This window comes from Dermacentor silvarum, chromosome 7 (assembly GCF_013339745.2).
Source record: "Dermacentor silvarum isolate Dsil-2018 chromosome 7, BIME_Dsil_1.4, whole genome shotgun sequence".
Taxonomy (NCBI): Eukaryota; Metazoa; Arthropoda; class Arachnida; order Ixodida; family Ixodidae; genus Dermacentor; species Dermacentor silvarum.
The window spans coordinates 160,701,157-160,725,848 of NC_051160.1; the positions used below are offsets into that span (position 1 = coordinate 160,701,157).

General features: G+C 46.7%; 1 protein-coding gene across 4 annotated transcripts in view; it reads right to left on the reverse strand.

The window, feature by feature from the left end:
- Positions 1 to 24,692, reverse strand: part of LOC119458625 (Kv channel-interacting protein 4-like) — a 465,522-nt gene that overhangs the window by 107,181 nt on the left and 333,649 nt on the right. Inside the window, exons 1-2 of one of the 4 annotated variants that reach the window (XM_037720469.2) lie at positions 12,624 to 12,749; positions 3,351 to 3,442 (exon numbers count right to left, since the gene is read on the reverse strand). The exons of the other annotated variants lie outside the window; for them this stretch is intronic. Coding sequence (XP_037576397.1) covers positions 3,351 to 3,414 — 64 coding nt within the window. The 5' untranslated portion in view covers positions 3,415 to 3,442; positions 12,624 to 12,749. Of the gene's footprint in view, positions 1 to 3,350; positions 3,443 to 12,623; positions 12,750 to 24,692 lie in introns of those variants that run through there. 4 annotated transcript variants of the gene reach the window in all.

Here is a 24,692-nt window from a genome sequence, read left to right on the forward strand (position 1 = left end):
GCGTTGTAATTTCATAAAAAATTCCCGCCTTCGTTCCACCCTGCGAAAGTGGATGTGCCACACAAGCGCCACCACCACAAGGCGTCGCACCGTCCAGATCAATGTAGCGTCCACGACCTCGTTCGCGCCCTTTCGTTGGTGCTTCGACGCCGTGATGGACGTTCGCGGCGCCAATGCGCATGCGCGTAACCCGCGTTCACGATGTGAACGACACTATAATTTTTAAGTCTTGCCCTGGTGTCGATTACGGTCGCAGCACACTCTACGCGACCGATGCAACGGACAGAGAGCCCACTCATCAAGGACAGATACATCGTGTGCGCACGTTCATCACGCGCGCAGGCAAGTGTGCCGGAGTGCAGAATATATCCTCATTCTAGTAGACCCGCCGTATGACGCAAATGCGTTATCGAACTAACGAAATTTCTCAAAGTGCGTCACAAATTTGTAAAGCACGACTTACAGAGAACCTGCAGACATGATAGCACCGGACTGCAATTTGAACGTACGAGAAAACGTAATTCTGTTACGCGCAAACTCAAAATTACACGTAGCTCTGGTGCGCTATAACGTAAAATGATTCCAAACTGTTTTGATTCCAAACTCCTGACGCCAAATTTACGTAACCACCTGACGCACGCATGGGTCGGTGACCCGCAGCGTTGTCTGAACAACCCAATCGAACACTCTCCTCGTTTATAGGAGGACACCTTTGTTCGCTTTCAAAACCAATAAAATTGTCTACACTCAGCGGTTTTTCTTGTCTAGTTGGCTGACAAGAGGCGAGCAGCACGCTCTAGTGGAGAGGGTTTCGATGGGGCCGAGCCAGCATAGCGAAAAAAGATTAACCGCATGAAGACGGTGGTGCCGCCTTCTCCGATTGGCCCGCTTCGCCTTACTTAGCTTGCGGTGGCTGGTCGAAAATCGCGGCGGCGTGCAACGGCAAGATAAGAACGCCGCTAAAACGGATCCTCAGCAAGGAAGAGTTCGCAGAGCGACATCGTATGCATGCCGAAAGGGCTCGATAACGTTTTACTGCCGCGCAAAAAGGTTTATCATGCGCAAATAAATACATGCTCACCGGCAGGTGCGAGTATCGAGGACCTGAGCGATCGGCGGGCAGCCATCTTCTATTCCTTTCGGAACGTGGCAGTCTGTGGCTATTCAGAAAAATTTTCAGTTTTGCTCGGCATATTATTGCATTTTTTTTTCGCGTACACGTCACTTTGACGTGGTGAGTTTTCGCGGTTTTGTGACGTCGCGTGACAGACAGGCGAAGTGGGTGTAGCCAGAAAACATTGGACCAATAGCAGAGGGCTAATGGTGAAAAGGCGTCGAATCAGGAATGATTGTTTTTCTTTTGTGCGGGTTAATCATGCATAATTAGTGTGTACACGTTATATCAGACGGGGAGCTATCGCGGTTTTCGTGACGTCGCGTGACAGACAGGCGAAGTTGGGAGTGGCCCGAAAATGTTTTGACCAATCGCGGAGGCTGTTTGTAGAAATTGGAATCAAAACAGTTTGGAATCATTTTACGTTATAGCGCCCCTGGAGACAAAAATTTTTCTTTGTCGACGTGACTGTGTACACGCAAGGACGTAAAACATTTGCCGGGGTAACCATATACCGCTTCGCTGTAATATTCTAATGAGAAAGAGCGCAGCCATATCGTGTATTCCTGCAGTACAGCAACAATTGAGCCAGGCAGTTTGCCAATGTTTGGCGCGACGATTAAACGCTCTGGCTTCCAGCTGTTTTGCTGCGCGCCAATTGACTGCTAGTTTGCGCTGTCTGGTAAAACATCCACTAATCAAATATATTCTTGATGCACGTAGCTCATTCGTGCATTCTCCAAAATGGCGGTACTTAAAGATATTGTGGTGTTTAACGTTCCGGAACTGTACAGTGGCTTGTAAGTATCGCACTGTAGTGAATGTACCGATATTAATTCGGATCACCTGGTTTTTTAACGTGCACCTACACTAATGACCTTTTTTTTACAATTCGCACCCGAAAAATACGCCATCGGCAGCAGGAACTCGAAGTCGCGGCCTCGGGCTCATCAGCGCGAGGCCATATCCTCTTGGCCACCACGGCGGGTGAATGGCGGTATCTTAGCGATTTACGTTTATCACTCATGTAGTTACCTCTGGATCATGTAGAAATAGTAAATGAACACTCTGCGCTGACGACACTAGTGTATTATTTGCAGCGTGAGCCTTGCTCTCCTTGAAAGCACAGATAACACAACGGTTCACCTATTGGATACCTGCAACGAGAATGCCTAAAATCAATGTTTTCCAAATGAACTAAATTCATACAACAAAAGAAAATATACTCATTTTTTACAGTAGATGTTATACCATGGGTGTATCCGAAATGCCTTTTGTTGACGTGGAAAGAAAACAACCAAAATCTTGTATATGACGATGTTCAAACATGCCATGGGAATCTCAGGTTCCACATATGTGCACTATTTTACTACAGCGCCATGGTTTTATATTGCCGCGAAGTGTGAATAGATTATACTCGCAAATTGACTTTATAGAGATTATTCTGTCACTCAAACATGATAGTGGCGTTAACACAAAGATCGATGTGAAGAGAGTGCATAGAGATAGCGATAGCTTGTCATCATGATATTTACGAGACTGGGGCACGCCCGCTTACGCCCAGTAACGCTTACTCAGTGACTTGAGTAAGCGGCCATTATATTCTGGCAGCTGAACGCGTGACCGAGTCATTAAGACTTGCTGCATTTAACGTGCTTATTAGGTCCTGTACCCAATTCCGAAATTACTGGAGTGCTGGCAACAACGTCTGCATCGTAAGTAGCAAATTGAGAGGGAGATTTGAGAGTTTTAGTTTGTCCACAAACTTTTTACTGTTTTCAGATTACTGGTATATCAGAGGCGTAAACGAAAGTGATTGTGTTGGTGGCGCATACTGGTAGCGCTAAGCTAGACCATACAAAGGCAGAGCAGTTATTCGAGTAACTAGACGTATTTTGCTTCGCTGCTGGTGTAAATTTTCAACAGTGGCGTAATCGTGTTTACGTTGCCTTTTAAAATGTTTTTTTTTTAGTTTGTTTGACAAGAACACCAACGGAACTAACAGAATACGCGTTACATCATTTCGCCACCATTGGCGTTGCTGCAGTAAACCTCTCCGGTAACCCGGTTAATCACAGACCGTAGGAAGTTTGCGGACGAGCTACAATGCTCTGTTGAGACAGGGTTTGAAGAGTGCAGTGCAGTGAGGCGGCAGTGTGACAGCTTGAGCGAGGGCTGCTTGCTGGGTGCGGTGCGTGTACCGGTGCTGCCAAAGCGTACTGACCTGCACTCTTACCCTGGTTTTCTTTCTTCTTGCGTGAGGACCAAATGGCCAGGGTGTCCATAGTCATTGCAATCATGGTGAGTCACCTGACGACTGCCGCCGCACTGCTTTCGCGCAAAACAAAACAGAGAGCATGATGAGCGTTGCAAATGTGGCCTCTGTACTCGCGGTGTGCACAATTATTCAACTGAGACGCTTCCCGCAATCCACGCCAACGTGTTTTGTCTACGTCACCACTGGCTAAAGCCACGCCGCCAGATGTTCTCCCCGCTATAGTCCGCAGAAAGAAGCAGGTGGAAATCAAATAAGTAGGCTTGACCAACCATCGTGATTGTAGAATGATTTTGAAACATTAGGCACGTATGTTATTGCGATGAAAATATTGCGCTGGTATGAACAACAAATTGAAAATCTTGGCGCTTTCGCAGCGAGCATGCATGCTTCTGCTAAACTTACTTTTTTGGAACCTTTCGGAATAAACGTAGTTAAATCTCGCAGAACCTACGTAGCACTATACATTGACATTCACAACGTCGAAGTAATGACAATCCGTGCGGTTGGAGGAAATAACGAACCGTCAGCTCTTTCGGCAATTAGTAAGCGTTAGAAATGCGGCGTCAGTATTTCGTTCAACACAAAAAGCAAAATCACTCTGTACGTACTATGCATTATAACCAACTCAAGTAGCTATTTAGCAAACGCATGCGTAGTGCCTTGCCGGCGACGTCATGCCTGTAATTCACGGTATTTTTCTTCCACACCTGAGCTGAAGATAAACTTCAGCAGAATGCTGTGGAAACTGCCATTCTAGAATTTACCACCAAATCATATGTGGAAATGGGGCTAGGTTAAACCCCCTATTGCAGGTATTTATTCTCGTATTCTCGTCTCATCTTTTGGGTTGAGTCAGCTAAGGCAACTTGTCAGAAGAAAGAAAAGGCAAGTTGCTGTGAAGCCTGCTATGGCCAGCAGCGTCCGGCATCTTCTGCGACAGCGTTTTCTCCGATAGCCAAGGGCACGACTTAAACTTTACGAAATTACACCAGTGTACGAACGAACTTTTCCTGTAGATTTCTGGTTGCCGACGCCATCACTTCAGGTGTCCAGATTCATAGGCACGCGCGGTGCATGACGATATAACAGTACCAGATAATTCTAATAGATGTAACCACGCAGTAATGAACATTCGTGAAACGACACAACAGCCGGCACTTCAAGACACATGCTAAGCACCAGCCCTCCTAATATATAGCCATGCTCTTAGTGGAGCTCACTGGCCCGGTGAGCAGCAGCGCTTTCTTTTTTGCAGAAATTAGGACTATTTGGTTTGACTATATGAGACCTGTCTGCCTGCCTTTACGTGAGGTGGTGAAGCTGCACACAACTTTGAACTAAGGGTACCAAAGAAACAAACGAACAAAAATAATGTAGCTCGCAGTATTTATTTTTGATAAATTTCAGGACTAATTCTGCTGCAATAAATAAATCTTATCTGATCGTAAATGTCTTATCTGATCGGAAAAATCTTTTTCAGAATGTATTTTTGAAGCAGAAATATAAATTTCGTTTTAACATTTTTTCACGGTTACTTTTTATAGATCTATAGGTGTATTACACGTACTGCATGCAATCATTGTGTCAATTACTTAGTGACGAATGCTTGACATACTATAACACATGGATCACCTGGGCATTTGCAGCTCTACGTGCACCTGCGCCTCGGACACACACTACTATTATTGACCTGCATATATTCGCTGCTATTCCATGGATTCCGTGCAGGCCGTCGCAAAACAGACGTATATATGATTTTCAGTTATACAAAGGGGACATCAATTCTAGAAAAACTAATGGTTCTGGTTTGCCTAATAACGAGAGAAAGTATAGATTTTGTCGGTGTGATGGCGGAACTCGAACTGGTGGCGGACTGGGCCATCAACTCACTTCTTCTGTTATTCCTGTCGTATCTCCCTAGGATATACTTTGTGTGTGCAACCGTCTCAATCGTAAAGACATTGTCTTTAGTGCTTGCTACCACTTTCCTGGCCATCCTTCCAGTTTCTGCTTTGAATTACACGATGTTCTGCACAAGCTGGTTTCGATACCCGGTGGCACCCAAATTTATGGCGGGTGATTTCAAATTTCCAGGAATTTCTTGGGCTGAGCCTCATCTTCTGGCTAGTTGTAATTCCTCGGAATGTACTGCATTCGCGAACACTGGTTCAGATTTCAACCTTACGCAACTCATTAAATGGCCGACACGCACTACCCTTCCTTGTGCCACTACCTCAGATTTAGTACTAACCACGCTTCATTCTTTAGTTGGTCATGTAACAATGTTACCTGGCCCGAGCGACCATTCAACCAAGCACTTCTCATTGCAAAGTTCTTCACCACTAACAAAGAAAGAAGAAAAGCAAATCAGGGATTACAGCCTGGGTAATGATAGCGCTGCACTGCACTGGAATGCTGCATTGGAACTTTTCTTGTCTGACATCTTTTTGGAATTTTCAGAAAGATCTATTTATGAAACTGGCTTTTATTCAAGTCCGAGATAGTGGAACTAATAATACATACCGCTGCGGAGGATAAAAAGCAAGAACAGATCGCTATGGCTCACGCCTTTGCTGAAACGGCCTCTAGATAAAAAAAAAAACGTCTGCACAGGCAGGCTAGGTTATCTGGTACCGCTTCTCGTTGGGCAGCTTATCAGCTCGTGGTCAATGACTACACCCATGCGCTGTCATCAGCAAAGGATCCATTCTTTAAACCAACACTTCCCTCTTGTTGTAATTCGCACAAATTCTGGAGTGTGGTCAAGGGCGACAGTAACCCGCTTATTGAGCTCACTGGTGAAGATGGTGCAATGGTTTCAAGACCTAATTGCTTTCTTTGTTAAACGACGTATTTTCATCTTCCTTTACTGATATTGAAGCAACCGAGCTTCCCATACTTCCTCAATATGATTTTCCTCTAATGGATCCCATCGTGATAGACTCGGTTGGAATTGATAGGTTAGTAGAAAAAAAGTAAAGCTTTGTTTATAAGACAAATATGCTATCAATCCAAAATTCTTGAAAAATACTAAAATGTATTTTTTCATAATGTTGTCTATGCTTTTTTCGCAGTCACTAGATACCTGGGACCTTCCGAGCGACTGGAAGGTTGGGAAAGTGGCTCCCTTGCATAAGGCAGGTAATGTAAAATCTCCTGGTAACTATAGGCCAAATTTCTTGACAAGCATACCTTGTAAATTAATAGAGCACGTCATCTGCAGTCACTTGATATCTTTCCTCAAAGAAAACTTCTTCCTTAATGCGCATCAACGCGGCTTCAAGAAAACTTATTCGCGCGAAACACAACTCCTCTCCCTTACCCACAGTTCATTCTGCGGACTTGACCGTTGCTCTTACTGACTGCGTCTTTATAGATTTTCTAAAGCCTTCGACTCTGTTGGTCATAAGCGTTTACTCTTAAAACTCGGCGTACCTAATGTGGAAACTAATATCTTAGAATGGATGGAATGCTCCTTATCATCTTGCACGCTGTTCGTGCAAGTTAACGGCTAAAACTCCAACAGCTTTTCTGTAATATCCGGGGTCCGTCAAGGGTCAGTTCTGGGTTCTTCAGCCTTCCTTATGTAGATACATATATGACCTATCCAATAACCTTTCCTCCTCTATAAACTTTTCGCTGATTGTGTAATTTACCGCGAAGTATTACCAAACACTGACAATGCCTTCGGGCAGAGCTTGTTTGTTTACATGTAATTTGTTTACATGTATATACTATATTTCCATGCTGCATAAAGCGCTGTACTGGCCGCGGGCAAGCAGCAGTAACAGCATTCCATCTAACATCGTCAGTAAGCAAACCCATCACGTATTGCCGCTGATGCTTAGTAAAAAAGACGAACACTGTGTTGATCAATGTCCGCAGCTAGTACACGCTTCGCGCCGCGCTTCACGAATTTATGCCACGCTCTTCATCTCACTCCTCAACGTCTTAAGCGCGCGTATATTGATCGGGCGCTGCGTTAGAGACTGCCCTCCAAGCCTGCGAGTCGCGTGGCGCCGCCTATGCGGGTTCTGAGCAAGCGGACACGAAGCCTTCCTCGGACAGGTGGCGCTGCACATCAATTCACTTCCAGCTGCGCTGCATCCCACGCCGCACGTCGATACTGTGTTTGTTCAGCAAAGTGGCGAAGAACCTTGATGGATGGGGCGAGTAAGTCTAGCGGGCGATGATAAGGGCAGGGCTTCGGCAGGCGGGAGAAACTATATCGAGCATCATGTGGACGGACTGAGTGAACGGCGGCGCTCCCCATCAGTCACACAGGCAGGACTCAATACGCCCGCTTCCAGTTCTCATACATACCAGCTACTTGTTATAAGTTTTTAGAGCGAAGCTGTTAGCCTCTAGTTGGTCGGGATGTCATCGTGGGCTCGTTCTGCGCTCACTCAAAAACAGTACCGCCGCGTAGCGGCCGCGGCCACTCAGACAGACCTCAAAGGGCAGCTGAAAAACGGCTTTTTCCTTCAGTTTCCGCGCAACAGATTTATGTTTTCTCGTATATTCGAATAACAATCCGAAGCTCTCATGTCTGCAGCTTGTGTGTAAGTCGTACTTTAGAAATTTTCTGACGCAATTTACTTTTGAGAAAATAATTACTTCAAAAAAGCACTTGCGCTTGGCGGAGGGCCTAGAAGAATGAGGATGTATGCTGCACTTTCGCACTCATGCGCTTGACGTATGTCGGTTGTGGTCTAACGTCGGCAAAAACTTCGCTGAACATCTACGTTCATAGGGTGGAATGGAGGCGGAATATTTTTTTTTTAGTTCTAGACGTTTCTTTTATATCGAATGTGACTATGATGTTCCGTCTCTTCTGCAGGATTTACAAAAGAGGTGAGAACTACATGCGCTAGTGTCGCATTCATGTAAACGGGACCACAGTGGCTCTGCACTCGTTACTTAAGCCGGAGATATAAGCTCTTTCTTCGCGGAAAAGTAATAATAAACATACATTACATCCTTGCATACGATTATTCTTATCAGCAATTAGGAAAACACATTTAGCAACATTTTCAGCGTCATTATCATATCAGCTACATTGCAATACGTTGTCAGAGCTCAATACTTTTTTTTAAGTTCACGCGGAACTCTATTTGCCTTGTAGCACTTACTCTTTTATCATACCACTGTTTAAGGAAATCCTGCAGCAATTTCATTGTTTGAAGACACTCATTTCCGCCTTGGCCGTGGAGAAACTTTTCTTGAAGTTACATTTCTTTCCGATACATGAATAAATGGCTCTTCCTGAAGAGCATCTGGCGATCATTTTACGCTACTATATAACAAAACATTGATAGTAATTTTCTTTCACACTCGCACAAGAAGCAACCATTATCAATTTTAAGGAAAACGTCATTCAGACTTCCATTCTACAAAATGTCTGAAGACAAAGTGAATGCGATATGCTTCAGCTGGCTTTGGTTGGCGTTTCCGGATCAGTGCATATGACGCACATTTCAACTTCCTAGGATCAGTCATGAGTATCGACGTGGAGGGCCAATTCAAATGAATGCTCTACGTTTTGGGAAACACGGTGTTCTTACCGCATCTCTGGGGTCCAGAAGCTGCCATTCCTAGTCAAATTCTGGGTTCTCGTTTGGGTGCGTCGACATACGTATCGATATGCCACCCTCGTGACCGCTTGTCACTCTAAAAAAACGACGACATTGTTCCTGTTCTGACACCAGTCACTTCAGTTTTCTGATACAATAGAGTTATGCTCATACCCTGATATTACTGAAACTCGGCCGCGTTAATTGGCGAACGCAAAAGTAGAGCGCGCGCACACGCACACAAACATATCGCCGGTGATACCATTTTTTGTGGAATCCGACTATTTTAGAATGTGTGCCAGATATCGCAGTTCTCTCAGTTCAGTTGGAATTTACGAGGGTGTGAATAAACGTTGCGCAACATAACGTCACTGCTTGCAAAAACAGTAGTTGCAGTCATTCACTAAAAGGTAGTCACTTTTTTCACAGCATTCACTCCCTAGGTTGTAATGTGCTGTTAGTATGGTATAGTGCAATGTATAGTGCTTAATTTTTCATATTTCATTTCGCTGTGATTTCATGCTGTTCCGTGGTTTGTATTCTCAATAGAATCTGTTTTTGTTCCAGACACCATCATAGCTCTGTTTGTTACATTTCACTTATTGTGCCAATTCTGTGCATACTTTTATGCGTTGATATGCTGCTTCTGTCAAAATAAAGAAAATCAGGGGCTGTGGGCGGGTCAAGCTGCATGTGAGCAGCTTTTTGGCAAATAAACATATTATTAGTGTTAGTTGCTGTTCATCAGAACAGTCACTACCTATGTTATAACACTCAGTTTGTAACAGTATAGCATCAGTTACTTTAGTAACTAGAAAATTAGGATCCGTTAATTATGTATACCTGCCAACTCTCCCGAATTTTTCGTAGGGTTTAAGGAATGGGGCACAATCACCGGTTTTACGAATGCGTTACGTTTACCGAAAAATAAATGCTGTTCGCGAGAATATTTTAAAGCATCTGAAAGATGCGGAGGAGGGCCAAATATTGCAAAAAATGCATGCAAAAAAAAAGAAATAGTGATGATATCTGCGTCAACCGGCAGCGCAAAACTCCATATATGAGCAAACCGGATAGTACTTGCTTAGAGCGACTTCATTCTGATAAGTTTCTTGCCACTGAAAGAGCCACTGAGTTTTTTAAAATGTGTTGCTTGTTAGTTTTGTTTGTTTCACGTTTGATTGCGCTTCTGGGCTTCGCCTAAAGGGTATTGATGATTAGAAATTGAGTAAATATAACAAAAGGTGCGTGGTCAAGGGACAGTACAAAAAAAAAATGCTTGCTATTACCCTGCTCCCTCACCACCGCCCTCTATCCCCCCCCCTCTTCGTTTTGTTTGGTGGATTTTTTTTATTTTGAAGTTCAGAGGTCAGTCGAAATGCTAACGGGGCTCACGCACGAACGCTGAAACCTAGTAACCATTACTAACGCGATTGAGTCATTATAGCCCGCAAAACCCTATCCGGTTTGAAAGCGAACTTACCGTTTAATACTAGATCGATTACAATGTAAAACCATCAGAACGTAAGTCACACAAACTAAATATATCCGAGTGTGTAATGCCAACGTTTAACTCATTAACACTAAAAAATTAAGCAATCGACCATTCAGGCTGTACTCATTTTTCGCACCCAATAATCTGGGCACACTGTAACGGCCTTGTGAAGGCTTCATGAATGTCGCTTTATTCTTTCAAAATCTTCGACGGTGTACTTTATAAAATACGCGGGGCTTTATGGGAGAAACGCCTGTTGCAGCTTCTCCACGATATATGCTCTACTTTGGAATTTCTTAAAACGAAAAAGGCTTGCAGCAAAAAGTCCTGCGAAACTTTATGCAGGCCCACTTTGTCTTTTGATGCCAACATTAAAATGTTTGTAGGAAATAATATTTGTCAGGGAGGTGTTTTTACTATTCCAGTGTGTGACATATGACTTCAGCAGGTAACCGGAAAGGGCTTTGGTGTGGCTTTTCGAGACGGTCAACCCCTCTCAAAACTGGCAACCGTCTCGTTGATGTGCTCAAGCACCACAACTGTAGTGCTCACCGTTATACCACTGAAATGAACGTTCTCCACTGCCTCGGCTGTTTCTTCATTCTTTCAAACATTTTACAAGTGTCAAATTCAAATTCTATTACCTTGAGAGTAGGAGCCTGTGAAAAAAAAAAAAACCTCCAACGAGCTTTACACGGGACCCCATATCTTTGGTATGACAGCAGTGCAGCACACATACAAGGAAATAAAAAAAATAAAGCATAACGCCTAAAAGAAATTATACAGAGTACAAATGCAAGCAAACATAATAATAAGAAAGATACATGTCTACCTATACACATACATGTAAATATACATACATTAGAAGGAAACCAGCTCAGTTCAGCACATTTCTGCACTAATAGATATATGCATGTTCATATCTATATTCATTCCCATACTAACATCAATTCTTCTTGGCCATACAGCCTAATTTGACAGTTTGAGTTGCAAGAGACTTCGAAGTGTTCAAAATAAGTTTATTTAGGAGACACGGCACTGCGTAAAGGGAGGACTGTTTGTCGTACTTTGTTTTAGGTGTTGGTATAAACAACCTGTCTTATGTGTCTCTTTTGTCGGTGTTTACATCAACCTTAGATAATGAGTATATTGCACCATTGTTTTACTTTCAACAAGACCTATAACATAAATGTAACGAATACATCGTCTCTAGATTTGTTCGTTCCAGCTAGAAACACACTTATCATTCATGCTGATCATGTTTTTGTTAAATTATGTAAGAATACCTAGCCTCAAGCTTCATATGCCGACAACTTAGCTGCAATGTGTAGGAAGGGGAGGGGACCGTAACAAACAGGGAAGAAAAAAGTGCGCACAAGTACAACTCTCGAAAAGTTCCTGTTATTAGTTAATAAAACTTGACAAGATCTGCGAAAATAATATGCCACGTGCTTGGGGCACTGCAACACACAGGTTGTAGCCAGTAATTCGTACGCGCACTTAATATATGCTCCCATACCTAAAGCGTGTTCACTACAGCCTATGGTTCACGCTGATCCCGTGATTTGCTCATTTTCATTTGAGCCATACCCGTGGCTCACAACCCGAATACAGTGATGGCGCATCTGTTTATCGTCGACCTCTTTTATCGTGCAAATCAAACAGCCTTGAAAAACCACCACTGACCCCTATAAGATCTTGCAATTACGATTTAAAAAGAAGCAGATACACTAGATCGAAATGCCTCGATTATTTGTGTTCTTTTTTTAAGAAGGGTGGAAAGCATACTAAAGCTTAGACAAATACCATCGCCACCGAAACATCGTTTATCAAGTTCATTTTTTGAGCCCAGCCATGCGTTACAGCTGTAGTACGTTTACTGTGAGATCCGATGACAGTGAATGCATCCATGAAACCAGGAGGTGAAGAAAAAGGAGATCTTACATGAATCAATGCATGCCCATTGCATTCAAATCGGGGGAAAAACACACGCGCACGTTTTCAACTTTAGAAAATCACATTGAAGGAAATGATGCCATGCAAAAGAAGACATTGCTGTAAAGAAAATATTCCACCGGCATACGCGCTTTACTTCGCGACGCTTTTTCAAGCCTGCAGTGAATCTCTACCGAGACAAACTTTGGGAAAAGAGGGCACACTCACCGCTGTTTCACAAGGCAAGAAAAGCAAGGAAACGCGGAAACGAAAAACTGTAGGCGGCAACACTGCAAAGGCTAAATTAGCGAAGACTGCGTATGAACAGCTGCTGTTGCTTGCTCTCGGCAGACAGCGCTCACATGACCGACGGACGCTATCCAATGAGCAAGGGCAATTTGTGCCTCCGGACCGGGCCACAACGATCGGGCCGGCCCGTTCCATGCCAGCCGAACACACGGCGCTTGTTTTCCGCGGCGGCCTGTCTCCAGGCAACCACCGTGGTCGCCGAGGGCCCGTCCACACCGCCGGGGATAGCGCTCTCCCGTCTTCGACCAATTTCCTTGCAGCTTTGCAAACTCGTTTCATCTGTGGTGAGCACTGGCACATGGGACGCCCGAAATTTTTCATATATCTGCAAATCGGCGGAATTTTCAGAGATACTCGAAGAAAAAATTGCTGCCTAAGGCACGACGACGCTATATTACGGAAATCCAAACAAGTTCCTCAGGAAGATAGCTTGGCAGTCACTCTGCCAACTGACCTAAGCAGACGACTACCGATAGCGATGGCTCACTGGCTGTGAAGTTGCGACGCTGAGTGTTCGGTGCCCAGCCGCGGTGGCCGCATTCAGATGCCGCCGGAATGAAAAAGAAAGAGAAAACCTCATGCAACGTGTTTTGGGTGCGCATTAACGAACCCTCAGTGGTATAAATAAATAAATAAATAAATAAATAAATAAATAAATAAATAAATAAATAAATATTTCTAGAGCAGCCTCAACGATGCGGCGGTGAGGCTTGGCCTTCCTGTCCCGACGTGGGAGCGACCCGCGGTCCTCCCTCCATGAAAACGAGGGCTGACTACTTCAGGACGTCAATAAAGTTTACTACCTACCTACCTAGACTGATTACTGTCACTTATTACTTTATTACTAATAACTTCAATGCACGAAGAAGGGAGTGGTGTTACACGAAATATAGCAGAGATTACAAGAAAAATCGGAAGTATGAGTTGACACACATACTAATTTGGCAGGAATACAAGAGTGAATGAACTAGTAGTAAAATATCATGACATATAGCAGTAAGCGAAACTGCACTCTAGTACTATGAAATACATTGTACTAGACATTGTTCTAGACATTGTACTACACATTGTACATTGTGCAAGGTGGTCGCTCGACGAGCGTGAAGCTTCTTTTTGAGGGAGACACGCTACCTGATTATGTCAAGGTGGGCTGCGTGAGACATCCGGTGCGTCCTTGTGCGCCCGACCACTACAATATCACAAGTGCCTAAAGCTGGGCCATGTCAGTGCTGTCTGCGAAGGCCAGACGGCATACCTCCGCTGTGGCGGCAGCCATGGCACATTTTCATGCACAGTGAAAGAAATGAGGTGCCTGAATTGCGGTGGACACCACGAGGACACTTTCAAGGATTGTTCGAAATAGAAAATGGAAATAAAAATACTGAACCAAATGAGCCAGACAAGTATGTCCCACAAAGAGGCAGCAGCGTCAGTGAAACACTGGAGGGGACGATCGCGTCGTTGACGTGGACAAGCTATAGGTGCAAACGAGAGCTCCCTGGCTCCGATTCCGCGGGTCCAGAAAAATGTAGTTCTATCGGCCTCGATAGATCTCTCCGAGCCATTGGTTCAAGCTAGCCGCGCAAGCCCGGAATCGAATGTTCCATGCTTGACACCGCGCACACGGGCCTTAGACTGTCAGCGCGAGCAAGGATTGGGCACCGAAATATCACCGTTGGACTCTGTTATCAAAGCTCTGCTACGACAAATAATCAACACCCTGCAGCTGCTACTGTCTGGTTAGAATTCACCAGTAGCGCTAACAGCTGCAAAAGTTGTGCAAGCTATAGACAGTCTCCTAGCTACACTGCAGCAACATCTACCTCTGCCCGCAAAGATGGCTGTGCTGTTCTGTGAAGTGTGCACGTACGCGTTCCACAGAAGCCGTATGCTGCGCAGCCCTCATCATCGTGTTCACCATACCACCACCCTCTTTCGTCTTCACATCCAATCCCTGTTGTTCCCCCAGACCCTTTCCCCAGCTTGGAGTAGCAGGCTAGAGGCACTTCATTCAGGCCGACCTCTCCACCTTTCTGCCATTAAAGATTATCTCGCCTCTCTCTCTGCACTCTATTAAGTAAGGTTGGCAATGTTGTATTCTATGTGGAGCGAATGTTGAGCGAAGTGGTTATGGGCTGCACAGCCTAAATACGATGCTACAGCTGTCTTTATAATCGTCTTATGGAACCTGCGATCTCATACAATGTTTATGATTGTTCACCACGCATTCCGCAACTTTAATATCAGCAATGTATATGTTCAAGTCCTATGCTGTTCACAAGCTATGCCAAATGGAAATACAAAATCAGGTGAATCAATCAATCAATCAAGCAAACAATCTATCTATCTATCTATATATCTATCTGTCTATCTATCGGTTCTTGTATATAATCATGGGTAAAGCATTCCATAATTTGATCGCACAGAAGGCTGAGGATGTTTACCGTAATTAGTAGAAACCTTAGGTCGCAAACGTTATTGATACCGCACCTGCTACATTTCGTAATAAAAGCTCATAATCAATTAAATTACTGCGTATTTATTTAGTATTGGTTTATACAATAGCACAATTAGACTGAACCGAAACAAGTTATAAAAAGCCAAGAGTTTGCAGCGAAAAAGTGCATTGGCGTTGCCATCGCGGGAATAATGAACAATGATCCGAATAGCCGAATTTTGTAAATGCTTAAGGCATAAAATATGAGACTGATATGTATTCCCCTATCATACGATGCCATAACTGATATGACTATGTATGAAAGCAAATGAAAGACACAGAAGAGTCAGATGCGAAAATATGAGCGTGGTTTAGGCAATGCACGAATGCCGGATGCTGTCAGCTTTCTAATGTGAGCAATATGCTCAACTAATTAAAGATTAGCATCGAGGAGAATGCTAAGGAAGCATACACTATCACGCAAGGCGAGACGTGGACTCAGGGATGCCTCGAGGAGGGAAGCCCAAGCAAAAGTGGTGGTGATAGGTGTATGCTATATACCATATCCGAGCACATTTGAGGGTTCTGTACCATTTTATGTCGAGGAATATGGGAGATTGCCCTCTTGGGCTATCTATTGAATGTAACCGCACTCCACGTACCTGAATGGCCAACATTTTCGAAAATATTTCAGAAGTCCACCCGAATTTCGGCAAGTTTCCGTTAGCAAGGTCGAGAGGGTACGGTGCATTTATTAACATGCGTATTTAGGCACTTAGTCATAACGTCCTTGCTGCGTTATAGAAGTGTTCTGATCAGGACCAAAACACTGCTAAAACGCAGCAGGAAAGTTACGAGTCAGTGCCGTAAATACCCTCTCGACGGAGAGTTGCCGAAATTGAGAGTTGCTGAAATTCGAATGGCCATCTGAAGTAGCATTTTCTTAAATGCTGTCTTGAAAGCACTCCGTTCTTTCGTTGTGTCCTCCGCTCTGTGTAATCGTAATCGCGTTATGTACAGGAGCATGGCCGCTCGACGAAACGCACGAGGTGCGGCCTGCGACGTAGCGCGGCTTTGACGCCGCTCCTGTAGGTGTGGCGCCACTGCTACGGGACTGCTCTCACTCCAGGAAGCCGCCGCAGGAGAGATTTTGCGTCTCGCTTGCACGCCTTTGGTCCTCACGCACGCGTGGTAGTATAAATGTGTCGAAGTCCTTTTCGTGTTGCATGTGGCGCTATGCCGCGCAACTTTTGCGTGCCGCGGTGTGCTACTAACGCAAGAAAAGATAAATTAATCCGGTACCATGAGTTTCCCTGTGACGTAGAACGCCGTAAAGCATGGGTGAAAAACATTTCGCGACAGGAAACAAGTGTCAAAGGAAGCATTTGGGAGCCGAGTGAAAGGTTTTTCATTGTTGTGTTCGCTTTACTTCACCGACGGCCATACCGAGAAACTGTGTAATGTGTTTCTATGCAAATTGTTACAGCCACTATTGGCAAATTGGACCGGGGACCTGAATTCAACTGTGGAGCGGTTAAAACTCGCCTACATGTCTCTGTCACGGAAGGTAATACGATATTAAAGCTGTTGAACGAGGCGCTTTTCCGTGGATTCACATCGTGTAAATAAAGAGAATAATTCATACAGCCTCCCTCGACCTTTTTTCTTCTTCTTTTTTCACCATTGCAATTGCTCTAGCTACACTGAAAAACTGTAATTCACTGCATCGTATTTACATAAATAAGCTCCACGTCGGCAATGTGATGTACGACCCGTTGTAAATTGCTATCTACCCTATTTTCCTAAAAAGGTAAAACTAAAGAAATATACCAGAAAATAGTTATCCAAACCTATGTCATTATGCACGCATTGGTAAGAAGTTTCATTTTATGGCCTTTTTTCACCATTGCAATTGCTCTATTCACGCTGAACAACTTTTATTCACTGCATCGTCTTTACATACTTAAGCTACACGTAGGCAATGTGGCTGAATGTACGACTCGTTATAAATTGATATATACCCAATTTTTCTATAAAGGTGAAACTAAAGAAATCTAGCATAAAATAGTTATCCAAATCGATGTCATTATGTAGGCATTTGTAAGAAATTTCATTTTACGTTTTCTTTTTCTTTTTTTAAACCAGCAAACAAGCACACCAACCGAGGCAAGTAAATCAGCACACTCAAGAAAAGCATCCTCTGTATCAGCAGTACTGCCGCTCGATAAAGAACTTGCCAGTTCTCTTGAACCATGGTCATATGGCCGAACCAGAGGGAAAGGTGCGCCGTTCGGGCCTATGTGAGCCCATTAGCGGCCCAAGACCAACTCCTGGGTATAATAGTATCCATGCAGGCTGCTTTGAGGTTTTCTTTTATATGTTGGTAACATAAAGCACAACTCTGGCGTCAATAAAATGTAAACGCGAAGCACGGCCGCTGCGCGAAGCATGCGGACGCCGCCAGAGGAACGCTCCCACCCGCGCGCGCCTGCCCGGAGCAGTGGCGCCGCTGCGGTGGCACGGTGAACTAGGCGCCTCACACCAGTTTCGGGCGACGTGGAAGGCCGCACCTAGTGCGTTTCATCACGTGGCCCTGACAGGAGCCTGGCTCGTGTAACTGTCAGACAAGAAACTGATGACCCATGCTTGACGCCGGCGACATACGGGAAACAAACCTTCACTTTAAAAACTTCGATGGAAGCTCACAAAAAAAAAAAACCCTTAAGAGAAACTCTTAGCTTTAGCCAGATTTACCATATGTTAGCCAGATGTTTACCAGATGTTAGTGGAATATCGTACACCACCCCGACGCAGCACCTTACGTACAGCCCTTGTGTTTCACGCCTCAGACTTGTTTATTTTCCCGTGTACATGAAAGACAGATGGAAACACAGTCAAGCCAATTTGCACGTTGAAAAGAAGTGAGGGGTATGTCATAGTGGTTTGCAATCTTCTGCAAGTCTTGTGGGGCTCTGAGTATATATGTAGGGCATCAGTTCATTTCTAAATGTAGCTGCACAAGTTTTGAAAGGCGGACTCGAGGCATAGACGAGCCGTAGTCATTTTCACAGTTCACCGTGTTCTAGAATATATGCGATAATGCCTATATGACTATGGGATAGCACGGTAGCCATGGCATTTGATTGGATGAGCGACTAACATTCGCGTTTTTAACAGCGAAGCTGTTTAAGATATCCGTGAAACCGTGCTCGTTGACTAAAAAAAAATTCGCTGAGCGACGAGTGACCTGGGTTGCCTAGCAACCACCTCGCGGAGCGGCGTGTGTTTCGCCTCCTCTCCGTGCCGTGCACATGTTGCCTTGACATGGGACGTTAAGGAGTGGAAAGGAGAGCATGCGCGCGGCGCGCGCTATGCTCGCGAGAGAGAAAGAGAAAATGAGAGCGAGAAAGAGAAAGAAATTGTAGCAGCACCAACGAGGCAACGCGCAGAGCCAACGTTTATAGATACTTTTTGAAAAGTATCTATAAACGTTGCGCAGAGCTGCTGCCGACGCATTCCGTGTTTCCCCGTTTCCCCGCGTTAATTCGCACCGAACGCGCGCGATGTCTGTAACTGCAGCAGGCGCCTCTGGCGGCGGCTCGGCAGGCTTCGACGAGTCACGCCCCGGCAAGTGTGGAGGCGCAGCTTGGCCGTGACTTCACCGGGGAGATAAAGCTTGGAGCCGCCGCGACGGTGACCGAACTCTCGTTGGCTCTGTGGCGAGTACATGTAGCCTTGACTCCCGCAGTCGACGAGTTTGGACGCTCCCGTCTCCTTCTTCCGCCATGGCCAGGACCCGGTGAACGTGCGGCGTGCCTGAACCGTGACCTGCTGTTTGTGGCTGCTTCTCTCCCTGGTTGGATACGGCGTGGGTCCTCGAGGATTCAAGCCAGGTGTCCAGCGGTTTGGTGAGAGACCATCGTGGCTTTTTACCTTCTTTTCTTTTCTGTTTAGCTGAGGATTGTAGCATTGCAGTTAGCCTGTTTTAGCTCAACTTCGGCTAGACGCGGCCGCCACGTGGTTTTGACCGCGATGGTGGCCCCTTCACGGCTTCGGCCGTTCACGTTTTTTGGTCGCGTGCCCAAAGGGGCGACCAATTTTGACGTTTGCAAGGCGCTCGTTCAGCGCGTGTCTTTGTCGGAGCTGAAGTCTGTGCAGGACTTCGGCGCAGGCCGATTCGAGGTTACGTTTAAGACTAAGGCCGCGGTCGATCGCTTCTCAGCCGATCCCGCTTTGAAGGTTCGTGATGTTACGATTCAGTTTGAGTATCGAGGTGTGCGGACGAAGGTGGTCAGGGTTTTTGGCTACCCCTCGGACTTGCCAGACCAAGCCCTCTCAGAAGGGCTACAGGTTTTTGGAAAGGTCCTAGGGATCTCCGAAGAGTGCGTGCCGGGTTTTCCTAGCGTCAGTACAGGAAACCGGCGCATTCGGATCGAGATGGCGTGGCCCGTCCCTAACCTTCTCCGGGTTGGTGATAGAGTAATTCAGTGCGAGTATGAGGGTGTTGCACGGTTGTGTCGTAGGTGCAACTTAGAGGGGCACCACGCCGTCGCGTGTGGGACGCCGAAGTGCGTACGCTGCGAGCAGTTCGGTCACGAGAGCTGCGACGCGGCGTGCGTACGATGTGGCGGAGACCACGCGGTCTCGTCGTGCCCTGTCCGCACCTACTCGTCAGTGGCCTCGGGCTCTGAGCCGCAGCCATCTGCTTCAGAGCCGGCGACCACTTCGGTGTTAGGTAGCACCACAGTTGCGACGGAAAACGGAGACAGCCAGGGTTCCTTGAGCGAGGGAGACAGTGCCGGAGTCGATGCAGATTCCGCGGCCGCCGATGCGCTCCCTTCCCTGTCCGCCGCGGCGATGAGCGGAGGGGGAAGTGGCGAGGAGGTGGTCGCGGCTCCCGTAGTTGCCCCCGCGGCAGCAGCGTTGCCCGCCGAGGCGGCCGAACTCTCTGGCGAGCCGGAACCGCTTGCTAGCACGAGCACGGAGGCCCCTTTCATTGAGGTGTCCCGTAAGAAACGGAAGAAAAACCGTAGCAAGCGCTCTGGATCGGCGGCCAGGGAGGCGGCCTCACGGCGGTCGTCTTCGGACTCGGAAGGTAGTGGCTCCCATAGCTCGGAGCCTGGTCTTCCTACACCCAAACGCACGGCTGTGGTGCCCTCAGGGTCAGAGTCAGAAATGGAGGACTCTTCAGGAAACGAGGAGGACACTCCTTGTGAACACTGCAAGGGCTTCGATTGCGACTGTTCGATTGTATCAGATAAGTCGTATGAATCAACAGCCGCGGGGTCTCCGCTCGAGGAGACTCCCGCTTAGGCAATTGCACCATCGATTTATTTGCGGCTAGTATTACCCAGTACTAGCCTTTTCCTTTTACTTTAGCTTTCTTGTTTTTCTCTAGCTCTCTTTTAGTCTTTTGCTAAATTTTTCTTCCACTCAATATGGCTTTTTCTCTCACTCTAGCTACCTTTAACTGTAGAGGCTTGACTCGAAATTCAAAACGGTTCGCGATAGTCGACTTAGCTAGATCCGCAAATGTAGATATTCTTGTACTTCAGGAAACATATGTCCACAGGTTAGGTCAGATCAGCCACTTTGACAGGACTTTTGGCACGAGGCCTTTCTGGAGTTATGGCGGGTCAGGCTGCCGAGGCACGGCCATCATTTTGATGCCGCGCTTCACGGGCCTGGTTCTACGCCATGCCAGGGATGCCGAGGGCCGCATTCTGTCAGTGGATCTTGATTCTGGCATTCGAATCGTTAATGTTTATGCTCCAAATAGAGATAAAGGTCAAAAAGAGTTTTTTGCTGCATTGGATCCCTACTTAGTGGGCCCTTCCAGGCTTATTCTTGTAGGTGACTTCAATTGTGTGTTAGAGCAGGTAGATCGTGTAACTAAACGAGGTATTCCGAAATTCAGGGATAGGGCTGGAGATATTGTACTACGGGGGCTCGTTGATGAGCTGGGACTGGTTGATGCTTGGCGCACGCTTCGCCCTGCGAAGTCAGGAATGACTTGGACGGGGAGAGGGGTGAAGAGCCGCATCGATCGGTTTTATGTCTCGTCATCACTGGCTCCCAGTATGCATTCCTCCAAGGTAATTCATTCTGCTCTTAGCGACCACCGTGACCGCCGGTGAATTTTTCTTTGTGCATGTGAGAAACACTGGCCAGGGGTGCTATGCAGGATGCGCCGAGTTTGGCGAAACTCCGGATCTTCACGAGCTCTGGCGACGCCCCAAGATGAAAGAACTAATGATAACAAGACAAAGTTGGTCCGTCGGCACGCCTCCAGTTTCATTGGTTTATCTAGATTCACTCTGGGTGGCTATCATCCCTTGGACGTTGCCATATGGGTGGTCGACAAACTGGGGCTCACATGATCATACGGCCGGTGCATGGTCGTGCCTTCTTTCACTTGTTTGTCGTTCCACCGAGTGCATTACAGGCACAAGAAAGTTATCAAATAAATACATTTATTACAATATTATTAGTCACATTAACGTGGGTTATAAGCATATTAAAGTTTGCAAGATGTACACTGAATGTGTATTAGACTAATTTGTAGTTTAATACGTTCTGCGTTATACCACGAGGGGACGCTCGCCCTCCTCTTTTTTTCATCTGGATTGGGTTGGCGTGGCTCGCTACGTCCTTGCGCTAGCATTTCCGAGCAGATGTTGGTGTGCGCTTGGTTTTCGCCACTAGACTTTGAACAGATCGCTCATTGCTCGTGCTAAAGTAAAACTGCGAGACGAAGTGAGCGTCGGCTAGCGAGAAGTGGTTTGCCGCGCCGTTACCGAGTAAGCACGCAGGAATGGCTGAAAGCAAAGGCTCAGAAAACTACACTTTATTTTTTATTTATTTTTTTACTTTGTGATGCACCTTCATACTGCGAGCGCCGAGCGATGGCTTCTAACAACCGCAGGAAAGAGTCTTCATACTGGGTAGCCCAAGCGATCCGTGGCTTTCAACAAACGCAAGAAAGGGTCTTTGCAGCGCACGTGACCGTTGCTGCCACCATATCCATCCCAGGTGGAACTCCGGCATCGGTGCAGTTACCCTGTACCCACCGCTGACGAGGTGGCACTTCACTTTTTTTTTTTTGCGTGTGAACGCCCGTGATGGGGTCCACCAAGCTCACGCTGTGGTTGACTGTCTACCAATGCAGATTGAGGCATAGCCGCGTTAGCATCCACTATATTTGGAATACAGTTGTATGCGGCCAATTCGTCACAATGAATAACTATCGCCAGTTGAACCTTGGCTGCAATAATGGCGCCTAGCGTCGCCGCGTCGACCTTGAATAGTCGCTGCACCCCTCTGGTCGCGCAGACCATGCCGAAGACCCATGGGCCACCAGATTTAACACTGCCGTAATTTTGGCGGTTCGGCGGAACGTTGTCGCCCGCCATTAGGCGGCGTCGATTGTACCGGCGCCGCGAAGAATGCACTCGTCAATTTGCGCTGTCTTCCCGGGGCCACCGAGTGGAGGTCGCGCCAGCAGCTCGTCCCTCACGACCTCACGGGCGTAGTTCCTCCAGTCGGCGATGGCGTGCTCCGAGAAGGAAATAAGTCGCCGGTCATCGTTTTCAACAGCCGTATATATACGCTTTTGCTCACGCAGTACGTGAGCCAAATCATTTGCCGCCTGGAGAGGTGGTCCTTTGGACGGCCGAGGCGGTCCGTGTTGGCGAAGTAACTTCCTTCGCCCCTCTGCCCGTGTAGTGCAGCGGTACCGTGTAACTGCGACAACTGCTTTCGGCACCTGTTGCACCAGAATGCAGCCCGGCGTCCATTCTGAGTGTTCCTGTTCAATGTACCCACTTCGCCTTCGCAGGTTGGTTAATCCGGTTTGAACCACAGGTGCTTGCAGGTGCTCCAGTACTCCGATGATGCCGCCGGACCTTTCCTGGCGCTGGGGCGCGGTGGATGAACAGCGCTTGAAGCCAGGGAGGGCCGAAGTGATCGCACGAACTTTTTCTCCGCAGACTAGTCACACCACTCTATGCTCGGAAAGCACAATTTGCCCGCCACGCTGTCTCCGCAGACGAGGGCCTTCGCCTAACTCGTCACACAGCCAGCGCACTAGCGTTTCGAAAAGGCAAAACTGAATATGAAACTCTACGTCGGTCATGTAGGTGAACGGGTCCAGACGGTCATGTTGACGCTTACTGCCGCTGGATGCAAATTCACAGGCTGCTGCTGCCGCCACCATGTTCCCGAGTTCAACTCGAGGGGGGTTTCGCGATGTACGAGTTTAGCACGAGTTCGCCTGTCAATCAAAACCATAGGTCACGCCCCGCGCGAGGCATGTAACTATTGTGCGTGCCCACCACGGTTGGGCCACACCCAGCTTATTTTTCGGCAACAGCGACGTGGTGCGTAACTGAAAGGCATCAACAATCTTGACCGCCGAAATAAAACACGCAAAACGCACTGTCATCGTAAACATCAGGCGTCGACACGGTTCATTGCCAGCATTGCGGCGACGTAGAGCACTGCAAATAATTATCGGCACGTCACTGCAGCTGCTTGCAAGGCGTCGATGCGCCGTGGTGGACGATGATCCTGAGCAGTGCCGTAGTGTTTTTCAACGACAACATATCGCAGCTGTCGTTTGAGATGGCTGCTCTGTCATCGGTGATGTATCGGAGCCGCAGTGTTCCAAACACGGTCAGCGGTCAGCGCAAACACACCCAGTGCGATGGGTCTGTTTCTTCATCACAAGCACGGCACACTAAACAATTGCAACACTTTTTTGCGTTCGAAGTCCTAATTTCCTAACTGCACACAAGAGCCCTCACCCGTCAAAATGCGATTGCTGCACTGTCGTAACGATATCCATCTGCGATCGCTGTTAGTTCAGTAGCAGAGGCAATCGGCAAGCACATTGGAGTGAACAACACACTCAAATTCTCCGTACATGCGCACAGAGGCACCTTCACTGGTCAAGCGGTGACAAGCGATTTGTGTCACTGGGCAGCATGCTCTTCGTCGCAATGCATCGCGGAGACTTCGCGCACGCAGATAAACTGGTGCATTTTCAGTGTGCTGCGTCACTATACAGACCTTAGAATACCTCGCAGCCAATGTGCAGCGACAGCCGTTGCTCTCGTCTATATGGCTAGAGCGTGGTTTCAGTTGGTAAAGCGGCGGCCTTATTAGCCGCCTCAGTGAAGCACCTGTGGTGAACAGCCATGCCGCAGTGCTGCGTTGCCATTCCCCTAATAGACAGGCAATGGACACATCAAAGTCATGACTGACTTTATCGAGAATAGCACTGCAGCGCCCCTGGCGATTGCTCACCGCATGAACTCCCTCGTGCGTGAGACCCTCTAGAATGTATCCGCTTTAAGCTTTCGCCTCACTGTCGCCACTCGCGGCAAAAAAAGTGCAAAGTTTAATAATTCACTTGATGTCCGTTTGTCATCACAAATTTATAGCATTCAAAACGAAAACCGATACATTAAGAAATAAAATGTTTGTTATTTTATTTGTTGTATTTCAAAGCATTCGATTGAGGAAAAGTGTAGGTGCAAGAATGCACCGCA